General features: G+C 32.8%; 1 protein-coding gene across 1 annotated transcript; it reads left to right on the forward strand.

Moving 5' to 3' along the window:
- Positions 1-1,576: 1,576 nt before the first annotated feature.
- Positions 1,577-20,409, forward strand: LOC117214582 (tetratricopeptide repeat protein 37). The gene is made up of 13 exons (XM_033460791.1): positions 1,577-2,177; positions 2,246-2,613; positions 11,079-11,494; positions 12,194-12,670; positions 12,814-12,968; positions 14,526-14,661; positions 14,789-15,156; positions 15,583-15,902; positions 16,013-16,309; positions 16,591-16,848; positions 17,792-18,175; positions 19,110-19,371; positions 19,959-20,409. The coding sequence occupies exons 1-13, from the start codon at positions 1,852-1,854 to the stop codon at positions 20,095-20,097; spliced, it is 3,906 nt and encodes a 1,301-aa protein (XP_033316682.1). The 5' UTR covers positions 1,577-1,851; the 3' UTR covers positions 20,098-20,409.
- The last annotated feature ends 110 nt before the right edge of the window (positions 20,410-20,519 follow it).

A 20,519-nucleotide genomic window follows, 5' to 3' on the forward strand; every position in this document is an offset into this window, starting at 1 on the left:
ACGAAATCATCGGTGTGACCATCTGAATGCACGAGTCATATAAGATATCTCTCTCTTCTCATTTAATACTGTTCTAACGCTCCCGAACTTACCTTTCTCCTCGAATCTACGTTGGATCCTAACGGGTATAACACATCAGGATTACTTCTATGTAAGTATTTCAGTTTCGATAAAAAAATAACAAAATATTGTTAATGCGCGATTGTTAAATTCACCCCAAATTTATATTTCAAATATTCATATAATAGAGGTAGAAATAAGGAAGTTGCTTGCCGTTTGGCTTTTGTTGTTGGTGATTTTGTGTGAGCTAAAGGTGTGATAGATGAAACTTTCATCTATCAGTTATCGCCGATCAGTTATCTCTGATATGTTATCATTCATTATTCATGTTATGATAACTTATCTTATGATAAATCTATACTGAGATTAGAATGTACCTCTTTTAGTTGGACAAAAGAAAAACCTTTTTTTAGTTGCGTTTTTTGTCAACAGTTGTTAGATTATGTAAAAAAATAGAAAAAAGTTTGGGGTCCCCAAATATAAAATCTTATTTCAGCTATTTATTAGTTTCCGAGATATTAATAAAAAAATTTTCGGTAATATACATTGCATTCAGTCATTACTGTTGAGGTTGACTGATAGAAGAACGGATGGACGAATTTGCAATATTAGGTTGTCCGAAAAGGTTCTTTCGTTTCATAAAGTGATAATAGATGAACAATAATTTAAGAAAGACTAGAGTATATCGACTAAAATGAATTTTCAGCATTCGGTAATGTTTGATAATTTGAGAAGCGTCATGGAAAATAAGAAATTCAAAATATTTGTCTCTAGCCACTAGCCAGCGACCCTGACTCAATTGATTCTTTAGGAACTGACGAATTTATAACATCTTACAACAGATGTCGATCAACTTAAATAACTTAAATGACCTCATATGCAAAGTTGTTAAATTTGTCTCAACAAACGCCATCGTACGTACTACAGAAGAAAGTGTAGTTCCATGCGAAATGAAAAAATGTTCATGCTGGTACAGATGACATGCCGAATGCTAAAAGTTAATGTTAAATCTAAATGATGTATGGAAAATTTATTAGAATTATTGCATCATTCCATTAATCCATAATCGTTTGAAAGGGAATATTCCCTTTTTTCCCCTAAAAAGAATATATAATAAACGATTAATTTCTGTTTCTTAGGCAACTTGTAATCAGTTTCGGTGTTGCACGATTCTGTCATTCTTATATTTGTCTATCTCGGATAGAATAGTAGATATGAACTTTTTCATAGAACCGTACACTTAAATAGGTTCTTGTAGCTTGAAACTCAATAGGTTCTCGCCTATGCTATTGTGTTACCAAACAGGGCAGATTCCTAACTTTAAGCTTAAATACATAGGTTCTTGTATATGCTAAGTTCCAACCAAACAGGACAGATCCCTAATTTTGTAGGTTCTTGAAATGCTATTTTCAATTAAACTCAGTATTTGACCGCACGGAGCAGCACCAGTCCGGAAATAACTAGATCCATAAGCGGGAGCGTTCTCATGTATATATATGCATGTATATATATGTATATATCAAAGTTATAATATCTGAGGATATGTAAAGTAAATATTTTGAAGATATAAAAGAAAAAGTTTACGATTTAAAGATAGAGGATTTTTGAATAATGTGTATTACAAGTTATAGTATTGTATTTGATCACGAATAAACCTAACGACATACATATTGATATACTTAAGAAAATATTTAATTGAATGTATCGATATAAAGTCTGTATTATAGTCGAATTGTATATATTCGATTTAAGTTCTGGACGTATTTTATTTTGTCAAAGTTTTATGTGAAAATGTCAAATGAAATAAAAGTAGCTCTTAAAGCGGCTCGTGATACATTTAGAGAAAAGAAGTATATAGATGTGATTAAGAAATGTAACAAGATATTAATGAGAGATGAAAATAATTATAGCGCACTTATGTTATTGGCGGCTGCAATGAAAGAAATTGATGAGTATAAACCACAAGTACCATTAATTCTCCAAAAAGGTACAAAAATCCAAGCAGACAATCCATTAGCTTGGTACGGTTTAGTATCTTACTATGAAAAAAACTTGGACAATAATGAATGTTATAACCAACTATTATTAGCTTACTGCAAGCTTTTGGAAATAGAAAGGTATAAAATTGCTATATACTTCATAAATGTTATAGGTTTGTAAAACTTATTCAGTAATTTATTTTCAGTGACTCTAAGTTTACAAATATTATGAGTAGAATCTCAAAACTTTTTACGCAACTTAAGGATGTTACGACTATAACTCAATGTATTGAACATTTAATTGAATTACGGAAGAATTTGGATGATAACAAAATTAAGGTCATCGATAAAACGCTTGGATGGCTGCTATTAGATAATTTTTACAATCTAAATAAATATCAAAATTTATTAGAAAGTGTTTTTAAATCTACAATTAATGATCTTGATGCAACTGACCAACAAAAATTTTATACAGAATATTTAAAAATTTTATATGACAAAGATGAATTAATTGATTTGGTAAAAGAAGCTATCAATATGCATCAGCGATTCCCTCAAGATACATTACCGTTAGGTAAGTATTAAAAATAATATATTATTAGCTATTTTAACATTCTGTTTATGAAAGTAACAAAGGAATCTTATAATATCACTTATTAATTTTAATGGGATTTTTTATCAAGCAAACAGAAGAATTTAAAGATTTATTTCTAATATTTATGAGGTAATAGAATTTAATAATAATGTAATCTATATCTATCTATATCGTGAAACATGAGGAGTGCAATTGTTTAGTAAACGGTAAATTTAGTTTAGTAAATGGTAAATATAATTAATAAATGGCAATGATGTAAATAGTATTAATAGAAAAGAGTTCGGTTAGATGTAAATATTAGCATATACGTACTATAAAGAAACAAAAAGAATTCAAAAGTACTGTATGACAAAATTTAAACTTTTTTAGATATACATATATTATTATATATATATATCTCGTCTATGTATGTATTTTTTAGTTACAATAATAGGCTTTTTCCCACAATTGTAACAATTGTTGTAATAAATGCTTCAATTTTGTATAGTTTCTCCATAATTGTTTTATCAGTATTGTTTTATCAGTAGATACATTTCCTGGCACTGGAATTATTATAAACAAATTCCTAACGGTCTGCCAACGAAAATAATACCAAATACGATTATATTTCAATGAATTCGATCTATGTGGAAAATGTACAGTTGCATGATACATTAACTCTGCTATGTTTCTTTGTCATTATCGACCCAATTTTTCAACGTTTCAAAAATAAAAATAAATTGAACAAGATATGGAAATTCTTATTAATATACATAATTTCTTGTTTCAGTTGCATATTAAACAGCTTCTTAAGACATTACAAATTTTTATTTGTTTACTAAAATGAGGGCAGGATTGAAATATAAAAATTCCATAATGATAGTAGGATTAAGATAGTAGCTAGCATTTTTTAGAAACTTTCATTTTCTTTGTTAGTAGATATGGCATGATCTCGAACATGTCTGTCAAAGATTTAAAATATATAGTATACAAAGTATAAAAGTATACAAGAACAGTACACATAAAGTATACATAACTTTAGTTGTAATTTATATTTTTAATGATATGACAAAGAGAATAGAGGAGTGCCAGGGTAAATAAATCAAGAAAGAAATTAATGACTAAGTAGTACAAAGAAGCAAAATTGTATAATAAAGTTGCACAATTTAAAGGAATTAAATATTAAAACTAACATTATATACACTGCTACTGGTTGCAGTCTATACCATAGGTATAATATAAATGATATCTACTATTTCACTTCTGAATTAAAATCGCCACTAACAATGAGTGTTTAAAGCAGTTTAAAAAATAGCTTTCCTGAATTGTACCGAAGAATATTAGAGAATAGCAGTCTTAACTCAAGAGTTTCCATAAGTATATTTTGTAGTAGTATATTTTAATAGTATTAAACAGCTTCTATTAAACAAGTATTAATTTCCGAAAAAAATTGTCACTATTAATATATACAGTTTACATCTCACTACTGCATTGTATAGTAATTGCAAGTGATAAGTGCTTTTTAAAATTTGAATATTAATTAAAATTAGTAACTATGTGCACTTATAATCATTCAATTGTTATTTTCAGCATTTAAAATATTATTTATCAAGATATGAATATATTATTTGAGAAATTTTTCTTATGTTATGCATACATATATATATATATTCTAAACTACCGAGCATATTTCAAGTTGTTTTCATATATTGTTAGTTAAGGGATGAAATTTAGCAAAAATAGCATTTAATCACTATTTGTCGATTTTCCATATTTATGTTTTAATCACTCAGTTATGCAAATTATTTTAAAGGGTCGTAATAGATCGATATTTGTTGAAAACGAAAAATAATAAAAATAATTAGTAATAAAGATTTAAATGTCGTGGAAGTCATTGAAAGAAACATAATACAACACGTTATAACGCAGTATTTGTCTTAAATTATTTATTAATTATTATCGAACTGATACTGATCAAAAACCATTATTTAAAGAGATAGTAAATTAGCGAAAGCCATTGAAATATTCGTGATTCGAACTTACCTGGCTCTTATTTTTCAACTCTCGTCGCTATCCGTGAAGCAATTGTCCAAAAAGTTGTTAATAAATGAAAATAAAATTTAAAATAAAATTTACTGCTATTGCTTTTATGTGATTACATATTTAGACAATAGTAGAAAATGATTTGGAAATTTATGTAAATCGAAAACTTGTTGCACAGAATACAGTAAGGTGTTATAGAAAATCTAGCTTAAAATTCTTCGTATAATGCAATTTCCTATTTCAAATACTGCAAAAACGAAGTCTCTCGAAGATATCACACAGAAGTAGATTACGCACGCATAGCATACGGAAAACTGAACTTCCTGCAATTTTACACATGCATTTATATCAAGATTTTTGACCTTGGAGCGCTCTGTAGAGTGACGTAAATTCAGATCCGTTTGAAATCATAAAATTGCAGATTTTTATTAGAGAGAGAATTCGAAGATATCGAGCCCTCTGAAAGTATCTTATAATTCTAGATTCTTGGGATCCCCGTTAGTTTCGGTATTCGTAATCGAATATTGAAATATAGTACCAACGAAAATTTTGTAATGCCGCGAAGTGCAATGACAGAGGCACAAGTCGCCCCAAATTGTTATCTTACACAAAGAAAATAACAATTAACGTGTGTTACGTTTTAAGGTGTGTACATGCGACGTACGTACGATGATGTACGTAGACGTTGTAGCGAGTCTGTTGTGAGCCGATCATAAAAACTCTCGATATCAAGATATGCAAAGTTTCTGAACACAGCAAGAGCAGACATCGTGACGGCAGAAATGACAAAACAGAACCGTAGTACGAAACGTATCGCGTAACCCGACAGTACTAGCACGTCAAGTCTACGATGAACTTTTGCCGAAGATTTCGGGAATCCAATTGATATTTAAGAAATCGTGCGAGAGTGCCAGCATTGAATCATCGCTCACAGCGTTGGATCACGTACGAATATGAAATTATATTGTATATTACATAATTATATGTGGAAGAGTGGAGTCGCATGTTAGTCACTGATGAATCACGATACTGTCTATACGATCAACAAGTATTGTCAGTCTTTGGTAACGGGTGCTTTCCTCGGCGTCTATTTATCGCCACACAGTACCCGGGCACCCTTAGGGCCACAGGGTTTGTGATTACGCCCAACCATCGCGCAAGGCACCCAGTGCCTTGCTACCTCGATTAGCTAAGCCTGCAGGGGCTGTCGCTCGTCTCAGGTCGAACGGGGCACATTCTAAGCCCTTCCGTCTCTTCAGGACGGTTCCGGAGCAGGTGGGACGCTGCTCACCCGCCGAAGGCCATTGGCTCGGGGCGAGCCAATACCCCTTAAATCGGCCCTCTTGCCAGCATCTTGGCCATCAACCACTGCCACCACGAGTCCAAACCCATAATTGGCCGAGCAGAAGGGCTTACACTCGACCCCCGTGGTACCATCCTAAGTCATTGGTGGGACTATCGTGTGGATGTACGGCCACGTCACTGCCGGCCGGCGACCTGCTAACCGTGCTCGGCAGTTCCAGATGGGACTCACGTAAGCGGGGTCCTCAAGGTACAAAGTACCCGGGAACTTATCCCGACGGTCCCATCCTTGGCATCAGGATCGTGGGTGTGCTAGGCCACGTAGAGAGAGTGTAACCGTACTTAAACGCTTTACACTGCCGGCGACGTTCCCTGCGGTGTACATAGAGGACTCACGTAAGCGGGACGCTTGTCCCGACGGTCCTCCCTGGCTGCGGGAACGTGGGTTTGCCAGCCCCCATAAACTTACATAAGCAAGTCCTCCCTGCGGGACTATACGATACCTAACACCAGTAAAAGAAGTTCTTATCAACATATGTCCTGTTTGACTTTCTTCAGGAGGTACAGCGTCTTGTGTTCTGCGATTTCATATTTCATAGAATATACTTAAAATGACTTGCATTTGAATGCATGCACGAAGATCTTTTGTTATCGATCTAATGACTCTGTCAATACTGTCTGATGTTCCTTGAATTTATCGAAATCCCTCTTCAATTGTACGACGAAATATCACAACATTTTCGGTATGAAATGAGTATACATGTAATGAATTTCAAGTATGTTCGCAAATAAAAATCCAATGAATTTAAATCGGGTGAGCTTGCAACTAGGATGCCCATATCCAATCCAATCATTTGGAAAATTATCATTTAAAAATTATCTTGCCGTTTGGCTAAAATGCGGTACCACTAATCATAGCAAACAATTGTATGAATACAGAGAATGTTAATGCAAACACGAATGGGATAGCATCAGGAGAAGTGATACATGTAACCGATTTACAACAACAGCAGCATATTCAACCAAACCAAAATATAACTGATATATTCTTCGAATCAGATATTACTAAAAACAAATCAAAACCTATCAATCGAACACGATCTCAAAGGACTAAGGACTCTAACAATTACTCTGATAGCGATGACAGTTCGAAATGACCAATTCAACATCTTAAACAGAGATTGGTGAAGAGAAATTCCCACAGGAATATCAAAGGCATGCTCAAGCAATAAAAGGTATTACAGAGGAAACTAACTCGCTTTTAAACTTTAAAACATTCGAAATGAACATTGATATGCTACTAAATTTCTCGTATTATTCGACATCTAATAATTGTTAACCGCTTAATAATTACGTTATAGACAAGTATTTATAATATAAACAAATAAATATTCCTCAATGGCTTTTAAATACGTACCAATTACATATTCTCTATCTCCAAAACACCAACTTTAGAAGAATTCAATATATCAGAACTAAGGAATTTGATGTCATTCGCAAAAATTGGGCAAATACTACAATAGCAAAGTAGGAATGTAACAATTTATATCAACAGTAATTTAGACTTCAGGAAATTGCAAATACACACTAATCTCGGAGCTGTTGCTATAATATTTTTGCTGCCTCCGAGAGAGATTAGCATCTGCAACATATCTATTCCAAATAACCATAATCTCGGTCCATAATCTTAATCGACCTAGTGATTGTGTTATTTAGTACTTAAGTTTTATTTATTTCATACTTTTATGTATATATATATATATATATGCTTACAGTAGATAGATTATTTAGTAGATAATTGAAATTAATATTTACATTTCTATGTAAACGGGCCGTATTTAACGAAACTGTAATGATTTTTCCATTACCTATCTACTTATTTCGTCCCCGACTGTATATCTTCTAGAGTATCGGTTATTCATTCAACGATATAGCTAGCAAAGCGATTGAATTATGCAACTATGGAAGTTACGACGAGAGCGTTGTGCTGAGTGCACGTTAAAGACCAGCGAAGAAATACCGAAGCATAGCTCCTGACAAAATAAGTGTCCCAGGGCAACAAGCTCGTGTTGTATGGTGATTATTAGCGAGTTTGACAAAAAAAAGTACTGCGAGATTAGCAGACAACGTGCGTCCGATAATTTGAGCAGTGTGTGCGGGTGCCTGTTATCTGCAAATAGCGCGCCTCTACATCAGATTCAACTGGTGAGAGAGGGAGAGAGAGAGAGAGAGGAACTTGGAGCGATGATACAAGTCAATTTCATAACACTACAACGCTACAATTCAGGCCTATCATTGGATTGGGGGTTAGGTTGGGGTTAGGTTCGGTTGGGGTTAGGTTACATAACATACACAGGCCATACACAAATACATATATCCTTCTTGCGTCAGTGGGGAAACATGCAATTGCAACTTCCCAACTTTTTAATTTACAGAAGGTTAACGCAACACACACCTATAATAACCAATATAACTGGCTCTCAGAAACCGATAATGTAGACAAGACGTCAGAATCTGACATGTTGTTCATCTGACATGAAGTTCATTGAAGGGCAGAAGCCAACAGAAATAAAAGCGTAACCAACGCAGCAGAAAGAAGATCACCCATCAATGCGATGAATATTTATCGACGATAGTATCATTTTATCAATCAACTCACCTCAACAGTTGTTTGTCATAAATACCTGTTGGACCAACGTATCATGTAGAACAACCTAAGGAAATTTTTCATTGTAAAAAGTGTCAGAGGATTGGCCATGTCTGTAGTAGTTGTACACTCGAATACAGATGCGATGTGTGCTAATAATCATAATCATTCAGGAAATTGCACAATCAAACATAAAATGTGATAAAACCAATGTCGAGTGCAGTCGGCACTAACTGCGGACAAACAAGGCATCCAGCATTGTTCAAGAAGTGCTCGACGAGGTAGCCCTTATTTTTTGACCTCCGATTTGGTTTCAATCTTACCGTTCCAAACTGCGATACTTGAGGACAAAATAATAAAATTTATTCCGCGAAATTCCAGATTGATTGGACACCTGGAATCCGTGCCACATTTAAGTTATTATGATTCCTGCAGTTACATACAGTGGTTTAAAGTCTTAAACGTTGCTTCATATACTAATTTCAGAAACTCAAGTATTTTATATATATTTGTAGTTGCAACATATAAATATTATTATTACACGTCTAAGACATTGTATTTTTATGTAAAAATATTCACTAATATTTTTCAAATAGCGGATTATGCTCGAAATTGACGCGAAATCATTAAAATTTGAAAACTAACTTAAACACGGCACAGGTTCTAGTTGAGGAATCACTTTGAAATTTTGCGCATTTTCTCCCCAAATGCTAGAATTTCGGACGGTGAGATAATGGTAATAGATTTTCTCCAAGAAATTACAAATAATTCAAATAATTGCAATAAAAGTTACAAAATTGTTTTTGTGGATGAATTTGAAAATTGGTTTATGGGATCCTTAGAATGACTTTATGGAAGTTGAGATAGGAAGCTGCCTATGACGAATGTAATCTTTTTACCACCTAGATTGAGTTTCATCTCACTGTGCGTTCGAATGCCACGTACGTGATGTTGATGTCATCAAGTCACATGTAACACATGTAAATCCTCAGGTGGTAGGCTCACGTTCTCCACTTTGGCATAGGATCTCCAATAACCATAGTACTGACATGCGCCACTGACGGCAATAATAACACCTTAATCTCATATAATATTAAATTCCTGATCACTTTTTATTCAGAATTGTTACTAGTCGCTTGCTTATACTGCCTACTCGATATCAAGGTTGGACGCACACAAGGTTGGAACATGGGCTGCTTCGCTCTACTTGCTCATCGCTTGTCTCTCTACACATGAGCGTTACTACGCTTGCTGTATGCATGTAGATATGTATTATTATTAGTTATATAGCTTATGCATTATTATTAAGTATTGTATTTATTTGTGTATTGTCGTATGTTATTTTGTATACATATTATTATATGTATTATGTAGCAAACGTTTTTATCATATATCTTTAAAACGAAGCTTACAAACTATTTGAATATTATTCATTACGTCTAATGATACTGCTTCCAAAATATGTAATACAAGAATTTGCTCCGTTTAGTTCATTTTAATTCATTATATTACATACACACACATACATATATGTATCTTAATGTATTTATCAATTATTTCTCTGAAATAATCGGTCTTCTCCAATTTATGTTTCTATCCATAATCGCAGATACTGAAAAAACTTGGCTGGAAAATTTCCTAATTGATGGTGCGAAAATGTTGACATTCACCTTAGAACGAACGCATCTCATTAATTGGATAAACATTATACTTACCAGTTCCCAAATAAAAGTGTATATCGTAGCGAACGTAGCAACGACGTGTTACGCACTCAAAAATAACAACTGCTGCATAATTTTACCGTTCTTCTGTATGTTCATATCCCACGGCGCTCAATGTTGGCATCCCAAATATCGATGTTCTGGCCTACCGCTCTCTGTATGATCAGGCCCGCTGCAGACGAACTTTTATCATTGCGATGATATGTCTATCTTCGTTGTTTTTAATTAAGAAAACAAAGGAAGACGCGAGATCGCAACGATGAAAGTCGCTCGTCTGCACCGGTCGTTAGTTAGGTCGTAAACATATGGCGTAGTAAGCGATAGGTGGCAAGTGGCAAAACAAGTGATTTCACAGACAATGCCAAATGCCAATGTCCTAAATATCAATTTTGTCGCTTACTACTTGCCACTTCTCTGTACGTACACGGCCTTAGGATTACAAATGGAGAAGCGTCCGGAGAAATGTGAGCGCAAGTTTGGAGAATAGTTCAGCAAGAAGTTTAGAAAATAGAGTGGCGAGGGGAAAGGGCGCGACAGTTCAAACAACCCCAACAGATATCTAATCTGTTCGTTTTCAACCAGCAAATATTCTTTCACACAAAACCAGATTAATAGCAACTATAGTAGCTATTTCATAAACAAACACTGAAGTTTCAGATCTTATGGATATCTTCTAATCTTTCCTTAGAATACTTAACATTCTTTCTAATAATATGGTTTTGATGCTCTAATTATTTCTATTTTATTTACAGAATATATATGTCTTGCTTACTCGGAACGAAATATCTTGGATGAAAATTTTACTGACCTCGATATAACACAATTTTATGAAGGTAGCTTAAAATTGAACAAAGAGTGTGAAGCAGCTAAAATTGCTAAAGCATTTGATTTGGCGAAATCGGGCAATTTGATTATAGCGCGAGATATATTGAAAGATATACTTGTATCGACGCCGCGCTCAGTATATGGTTGGATGGCATTGAGTCAAATAAGTATGAAGCTTTACTGTTGGGAAGATGCAGAAGTTGCTGCCAAGCGAGTATTAGATATGAAGAAATCTAAAATAAAAAATAAATTATTATATAAAATGAAAGAGACATTAGTTGAATCAACGAGTTTAACTAATGACAAATCTAAATGGGAAACAGCATTACGAATGTGTGAACAAGTAAAAATTCTCTTTATTTACACATGTAACTTTTTTAGTTTGAAACGACAACAACAAAATTCTTGCTTAGAATTATCTAAATCTCTTTCCAAATCTTAAAGCATTTTTTCCAATCTTTTCAAAGTTTTAAAGATCATGTTCTTTTTCTTCTCCTATGAAAAAGTATGTTTGACATTTCTCAAGATAAGTTTACTCATTCAAGGTTCTGGTGTAAGTGCTGTGCGATCCCTCGTAGTCCGCTTACCAAAAAATATTACACGTTTGTCTATTTCGTAGCCAGATTCTCTAAACAAAATATCTGAAATAAAATCTATGCTTCAATTTACTCATCGCAGAAGATCATGTTGTAAATCCTTTCTAAAAAGGTTGAATAAGCTTACAAAAATTGTAAGATTTATTTTTCTTTAAACACTAGTTTAAGTAAGTTTATTTAAGTTAAGAAAGAGAACAGAATAGTTGTTCACACAACTTTAAGCCATTTATCAGGCAGGTGATAAGCCTAATAGATGGCTTAAAGTTATGAAAAGCAGCAAGAAATACTTTGATTGAATAACTTGCAGAATTTTTTTTTTAAATAGACTTTAAGTTTTGGTAAAGAGTGAAACTATATTCGATTTTTGAAACTTTTATTTGTTGCTTATTCTGCCTATGTGTTCATTTATTTGATCCAATTAAAGATACATTGATTTCCAATTAAAGATACATCCTTCAGCGCGTTTGGATTTGATTCGTGCACGTCTTAGCATATTGTTACATCAGCCAGATGTAGAGATTCTGCTGAACAATTTGGAATCAAAAGATGAAACCAGAACACATACCAATATTCTTCGAGCGTTATATTTAAAACAAAATAAACAATACGACGAAGCTGTGAATATACTTGATTCAGCCGTCCGAAAGCCAGGCTTGGCTCAAACTTCCCAAGCGTGGTTACTTCTTGGTACAATCTATTGGGAAATGGCAGAGTATAATTACAGTTTGATGGCTTTTTTGAATGGAATAAAAGCCGATCGTTTTAATTGGAAATGTCTAGTTTACTTGGGACAGTACTATCGTGACTATGGTAATGACATGGAACGTTCTAGGAGGTGTTACCAAACCGCGTTACAAATTAATCCAAATTCTGAAGAAGCTGGTATTGGGTTAAGTACGGCGTATAGACTTCTTAAAAATCAAGTAAGATGAATTCTATTTTTTTATGAAGTGCATATCCGTTTCTGTATGCATCCGAAATTTATTATTCGTTAATATTTTAATGAATAAAATATCGATGTTCCGTTTTTTGTGATTTAATTACGTTAATAAGATATTATTTGTAGGATGCAAATATAAAATTGTTACAAATGTTAACTGCGCAAGATAGCGGTCCTAGATGGGCGTGGTTACAACTCGGTTTGCAATACCTTGATCAAGGAAATGCGGAGCAGGCTATTAAAGCGTTTCAACATGTTATTAGAGCTGACCCCAGTGATAGGTAATGCTACAGATAGTAATTATTTAACGAGAATACAATCGAATTTACGAAAGTATTGCTTCTAACATTAAACCATCTATCCTGGCGTGACATACTGAGATTGTTGGGTGAGAAATTATTGGTAATATTTCTATCTTTAATGTTTCGGGAAGATTTACCGAAGTTGGAAAAATTAGTAAAAAGACATTTCAACCTTTTTAAATGGACGATGAAAATATTAAAAAGCAAATATATATTAATATATATTGATAGTATTAGACAAATAATATATGGTAATTTAATATATTAATAACCATAAGTAATACTATAGCTAATGTTTGAAGAAATAATAGTGTAATAAAAAACACTCGTTTGGGAAGGTATGTATTTTTTATTATTCGACTGTTTTGTCAATTTTGAAAAGGATATAAAATCGTATTGTTTTATTTTGGATAAATATACTGAATAAAATTCTTTGATGTAAATGCGCACACAGGTGCATTAATTATTAGCTATTTTAAATTAGGCAATAAATAAATATATCATATTACATATATTATAAAAGTATTATGCACATAAAGCCTGACTGGTTTAACCGAGAACAGTCAAATATCTCGAAAATTATGGGAGACGCGGAGAAATGTTTCGAAACTTGTACATTCATTGTGTAATTTTTATGTTCGGCTTCAGCACCCAAGAAATGGACTTAGTTAGACAGAAGTTTAGGCTGCCGAATTCAGGTTTCGCCACACGCATTCATTGTACATGTTCTTCATCCTCTACCCATCCCTATACATATGTACACGGTACGTAGTCCAATCTTAATCTTCCACTAAACTACTTTGGCTTGAAACACACATTTGCACCTCTTCCTCCTTTTTTTATTTCCCCTAACCAGCTAACCATCTAGTTGTTTATCCTACCCTCCACAATCTCTTGTGTCTTCCACCTGGTGGGTTTCCTCCATCAAATTCTCACAGCTTTGCGCTACATCTTTCACCTAATTCATCTCTCGAGAGCATAAACTGCGATTTCTGGCTTTCTCTTCCACTCAATAATTATCTTTCTGCTTAAAACCTTTTCGACTTATATTGCCAGAGTAATGGTAAATATCGTTCAATTAAAGTCAGTTCTGTGATACAACTTTAAACTATGTTCTCAAACAACCTGGTACAATTAGACGTTATTCAAAGTCAATTATGTTATATTTATATTATAAAACTTACGAATATAGAGAATTAGAAAGGAAGATCAGTATAGGAGAGATAGTGAATGAGAAAAGAAAAGATGGGATTGTAGACTGGGTGAAAAAATTGGAAAAGTAGAAAAGGGAAAGAGTGAAGAGAGGGGGAGGAGGGGATCTAGCTAAGAAGGTAAATTAGGCAAGTAGACAAAGACTTATGCAATAGATAATATGTATTATAATAGATAATAGATAACATATATATATAAAATAAGATCGTGCGTGTAAATGGGAGAATGGACGTGTGGGAGATTACGGGAGAGTGCAAGGCAACAGGGAGAATAATCGTAAACCGAATTTCTTTACATTCTTGTAAAGTTTAACATTCTTTACAGCCACTGTTGGGAATCGCTAGCGGATGCGTATTTTATAAGAGGTGCCCACACATCAGCATTAAAATCTTATCAGCGAGTATTAGAGTTATGCCCAAAATTATTATATCCAATGATACAATTAGCATATATAAAATTGGTTAGTATTATTTTTCTGGACTGTTTCGTAACATGACTAGTGATATATTTGTTTAAATATTACGATACTTCTAACAGCCGTTTTAAAGACTTGTACAAATATCGTTTGCTATTTCGTTATTTCATAGATTATTGGACAATATAACGAAGCAAAGAAAGACTTTGAACAAATATTGATAAATAAATCATGTTATATACCTGCTTTAAAAGGATTGGCTGAAACCTGTTTGGCTTTAGCAAAAGACTATACTGCTAAACAACTTTTGGGTCGTGTGAATGACTATTTGCAACAAGCAATGGATAGTTTAACTGTAGCTATTAAAGAGCGTAAGGATATATCTTGTCTCTGGAAGTTACTTGGCGATGTGTGTTACAGAGTTGCAATGTTACCAGACAAATACAGTCATTTAAAAGCATCATCTATTCTAATAAAATATGAGAATGACGAACATATTGTATTGCTTAAACGAATAGATATGTTCTCATTATCTGCAAGGTAAATATATTAGATTAATATTATATTATAATCTACACTAATCTTACATTATATTATAATAAATTCTATGTTATTATCATTATTATTATACGTTATATTGTTATATGTACGTAAATGCTAGTGTGTGCTTAACTGCGGCAATTCTTGCCTAATTAGGTGCCGCTATGAGGAATAGGATACTTACATATTTTTGCTGTATCGAAAAGTACGGATATCTTTGATACTTTTCTAAAAGGAAATTTGAGAGACATTTTTTCCTACTATAATATTCTTCAAATAGGTTTTTAATACGATACGACGAATAACTGCAAAATTAAGCGTTTCTAAGCGTTTTTAAGAAATATTTTCGGTTTATAAATGATGAAATTATAAATATATCAATTTTGTTATAGTATGCAAGAAACTGAGTGAATATTTTAATTACAGATGTTATTGTTGTGCATTATCTCTTTCTCCGGAATCAGTTTTTCTGTGGTATGATTTAGCTTTATGCTATTTAATGCAATTACAGCATGATCCATCAATCAATCATAAAAATCATGCTAGTAAGTGTCTAGCTGCTGCAAAACATGCTGTTAAACTATGTCCTTCAACATGGAAACATTGGAATCTTCTGGGTATTATTTGTATGTCACCGTACGTAAGGAACTATGCATTGGCACAGCATGCTTTTGTAATGGCGATTGATAAGGAATTAAATAATGCTATAGTATGGTCTAATTTGGGAACTTTATATCTATATATAGGCAAGTAAAAATGATGAAATACGCAATAATAAAGAGCATATTATACTTTTGTTCGAGCGTCGTCGCGATTCACTGTATATTAAATTATCGTCGTGTAATTAAATTCACAGGAAGTTTGTATAAAGCAAACGAGGCTTATTCTCGAGCTCAGCGTGCAGATCCGTCATATATAAATAGTTGGATAGGGCAAGCTTTAATTGCAGAAATAATGGATCGAAAAGAAACAGTAGATCTATTTAGACATGCAAGACAATTAGGATATCATAGTCAAGCTGCCATAGGATACACTCATTGGGTACTTGTTATGATTTTAAATCCTACTACCAAACATGACATTTTATATATGGATACAACACAAAGTATGCATGCAATATCTTCTGCTGCTGATGTTATGACGTGGTATGTAGGTAAGTTTTTATCACTTTTCATACAATACATATTATAAAATGTCGATATAAAACTATGCACAGGAAAAGCTACAGTTAGTTATGAAAGTCTTTATACATACTATAAATTTCAATTATTTTTTTATATATCGTTTATATTTGTGAAATGAATACCTATAATTTTAATAATGCATTAAGTTATATTAATCATAATTTTATTGTATTTTATTGTAACTGATTAATGTTATTTTAAATTTTGTATATTGTACTATACGTATCGTAATATTTATCATCCGTTACAGAGAATCATCCAAATGATTGTCACGCTCGAAATGCATATGGATTATTATTAGAGAGACAGAGACTTTATAAGTCAGCTGCAGAACAATTTGCCGTAGCTGTATGTAATAGTACCAAAAACGAAAAAGACCTTGTTTCTATAAATTTAGCACGTGTACTAATACGACTGAAAAGATATAACGAAGCAATAAAATTATGTCAAGGAGTTGAAAATATCAATTATAATTCTCAATGCAATCTCGCGTTAGCGTTATTCAAAGGTAATCACATTTTTACATCAATATTAATATATAATATATATTATATATTATATATTATATATTATATATTATATATTATATATTATATATATAGGATTTATTTATTCAGAAATATTAGAAATTAGGGTTTCCAATGGTTTCTATCCTATATGATAAGTTTATTGATAGATGGATCTATTTACAGTGGATTAAACAGGAAACGATGGTTATTTAACGTGAACTAAATACAGTAATGCGCTATGACTAAGACAACTAAATGGATAATTCACAACTCACAACTCAATTCTCGGCTCCTCACAACTCGACTCCTTACAACTCGACTCTTAGTTCTTTCTCTCTCAAGCATCCCTTTGTCTTTTCTCATGCCCTCACCATGTGTGTTCCGTAATCGTCCGCGATCATGATCACGTACGCCTTCTTCCGCGTAACTATTTGACTGAAGAACCGACGACACATTGATGGGCCGCTTGATCCATTCAAGTTTCCCGACCCTTTCGGCCTGTCGGCACTTTGGCTTTCTCACAATATTGTTTATAGTTCACCCGATATTTTTTAGGCAATCTGTCCACGATACTACATATATACCTTTTTAAGTACAAAAATTGTAGTATTCTGTTAATGTCGAAACGTTTACGGATGTCATGTAGTGATTAATAAATGCATGGTAAACGTAGGACGTTAAGATTCAGCTAGTGTTTAAAATGGTCACTAAATAGTGATGTTTTTATACCGGATATAAATTTAAGTCCAACGCGTATATGCTGCACCTTAGGCCTTTTTAATCTTTGGTTAACCTGGAACAATAGTAATATTAATCTGTGTTTTTAAGTGATGATTCGAAATTAATTATAGAACTGGATAGTAATGAAATATTTAAACAACTAGAAAATATTTATTCACATTGTTTGAGATATATTATAGTTAAAATTTGTTTCATTTTCAGCTAAGCTATATGAAGAGGCGTATAATACATATGAAAAAACTCTGCAATCTTTCGCGAATACTGAAGCACAGAAATCATTTACATTGTGTGCGATGGCTGCGATAGCATATTCTTTCCACAGAGTAAATGATGCAAAAACTTTACTTTTCCAATGCATACAAATACACCCTCCAGTTATAATAGGTCTTTTAGCGGCCGCATCGTTAGGAATATTACATGGCGATATCAATTTAGTTTCATTGGTACTAAAAGAATTGGAGTTCTCTGTACCTAATCCTGAATATGGTCATCATATTCTAAGCTTATATGCATATTATTATGTGATGGGAAATGATGTTCAACGAGCCATTACTATTCTTTCTAAAGAAATCTTTAGATATCCTGGTAAGTACTATTTTAATATATTTTCTGTTATAAATAATAAAGTATTGTTCAAAGAGGAAATTAGCTAAGAATAAGTAAAGAGTAACCCACTTAAGTCGATGAGAATAGCAACTTTAGATGAGAATAGCAAGCAGCGTAACATGTACTGTGCGTTGCTGGTAAGTTAGCAATCGGAAAAGCACAGGTGCAAGGGAGATTTATGACTGTGTTGAGTTTATCAGGAATAGTCAATCGGTCCCGCTTTCCTTCTGTCTGCCAACTTACTAGCGACGTCTTATACTTATTTTCACTATTACGATCATAAACAACTAAAAGCACACTGTCCGTTACAAGCCGTATGCGAAAATCTAGGTGTTTTATGGTCTTAAATTAACTTAAGGCTTATTATCAGCCTTTCTTCTTAATCTCTTCTTAATGGCGAAATTTCGGGTTGATGTAATACGACTTTTGCCAATCCGACTCGAAGTTAGACCGCCTGTTTATGCTTATACCCGAATCGAGTCACTGGATCCCGAGCAATACGGGTGCATATATCGAGATCCCACCCGATCCCGAAGTTTGGAAATCATAGATGAAAGAGCGAAGCCAAGTAATCGATATGGTGGCAATTTGAGGAAGCGCTTTTTCAACTTGCTGCAAAAGTTAATTTATTTATTGTCCAGGCTTATCTTATATGAACATGCTCGGGGCGCCACTTGAATCCCTAGTTTAATTCGTTAAAATCAATCTAAGGCAATCGGGCTAAAGTTGTTGGGATCAGCCATGCAATGAATCAAATACAAAATTTTGCTATATATCAGAATTGATATGGCCTGACAAATATTTTCTAGTCTCTTATTCAGAGTTTAAAATATATTTAAAACACTCTTATTATGTATTTCATACATATTATTTTATATAAATGTATGGTATATTATTTTCCTTTTCCCTGCAGGTAATGTAAAATATTGGACTATATTACTCAGGATATTATTAGATACTGACTTACAACTGTTTAGTAGATGCGCACAAAAAGTATTGTTTCTTAATAGAAATATTATTACTGAAAACCATGCACATGTTGCATGTGCTTTATCCTATAGCTGTTTCATGCTAAATATGGGACCAGCAAGTATTAGATCTATGCAAAAGCTTCTATTTACTTATCCTGCTAGCATTGAAAGTTGGGCAATGTTCATTACAGGATTTTTATCAAGGTTTGTAAAAGTAAATTTCTTTTTATTTAACTTTTAGTTGATATTTTATTATGAAATATCTTGATACAATATAACTTAATATTAAAGTTTCCTATAACTTGCATACTATATTTGCTTTATTTCTATATTGTTTATATATTATTGTTCTTACATGTTAAATTAACATGAACACGGAGAACGTCAAAAACAGAGCTATCATTAAAGATTATAAAGAGTTAAAAATTCTACCATAAATCTTCGAAAAAATAAATGGTACTCCGTCGTCGGTTTTCAATTCTAAACTTAAAACATGTTATCACTAACATGCAGAAGCTACCGACTTTTAGGTGAATCACATACTACCTGATAAAAGATAAATTCTTGCTGCATATCGCGTCATAACTAAAAGACTAAACTAAACATAACTAAAAAAATAAAGTAACGTTATGCATTTAAGTCAGATACGCTAGATATGTATAGAAAATAACAATACCATTTTTTTAATTGGTATGTTTCTTTATGAAAAAAAAAAAAAAGAAATGAATTGAATCGAACGAATCGAAAAATGAATGAAAAAGGTTTAATCTGCAAATTAAAATTGTTCACAGGCGTACACTGAAAAAATGTAAAATGAACGCCGAGTGGTTCGTAACATTTATAAATAACATACAACAGTCATATCAGCCCACATATTTCATGGCAAAATGGTTAAATGACACTAAAACAAAATTGAAACAGCTCAATTAAGTGGGAAGATCTATTTTGTTTGCAGATTGTAAAATGTATTTTGTAATGTATGTACAAATTAATTTATACAGTGTTTTATTGTACTGCGTGTTTAAGAAGTGTTTGATTGGAATTTAGAATTGTTACATTTTTAATCATGGATTATTAAAATATGATAGTGAGGGCTCGGTGTACTAGAACTAATACGTAAGGACTTTTACTTTTAACTCCAGCGATTTTTGCTTAATCAGTTGTGGCTCCGTATTTTCAACAGTCATTTGTTATAAAATTTTTCAATGGAAAGTATACTAAATAAACTTCATTTGTTTGTCATTCATATTCAATATTTCTGTGTTAAGTTCGCACATTATTCATAAGCGAGGAAGAAAACAAAATTCGGTAATTTTTGGTAATTCCCCGGATAACTGCAATAACAAGTTTTC

This window comes from Bombus bifarius, unplaced genomic scaffold (assembly GCF_011952205.1).
Source record: "Bombus bifarius isolate JDL3187 unplaced genomic scaffold, Bbif_JDL3187 scf7180000009201, whole genome shotgun sequence".
In the NCBI taxonomy this organism is placed as follows: Eukaryota; Metazoa; Arthropoda; class Insecta; order Hymenoptera; family Apidae; genus Bombus; species Bombus bifarius.

What these genes read in the sequence shown, in the direction of transcription:
- LOC117214582 (XM_033460791.1), top strand. Translation starts at nt 1,852, where the DNA reads ATGTCAAATGAAATAAAAGTAGCTCTTAAAGCGGCTCGTGATACATTT. An exon ending in AATTAGCATATATAAAATTG is followed by an intron (nt 14,662 to 14,788) that starts GTTAGTATTATT and finishes GTTATTTCATAG; the next exon opens with ATTATTGGACAATATAACGA. An exon ending in AGAAATCTTTAGATATCCTG is followed by an intron (nt 18,176 to 19,109) that starts GTAAGTACTATT and finishes TTTTCCCTGCAG; the next exon opens with GTAATGTAAAATATTGGACT.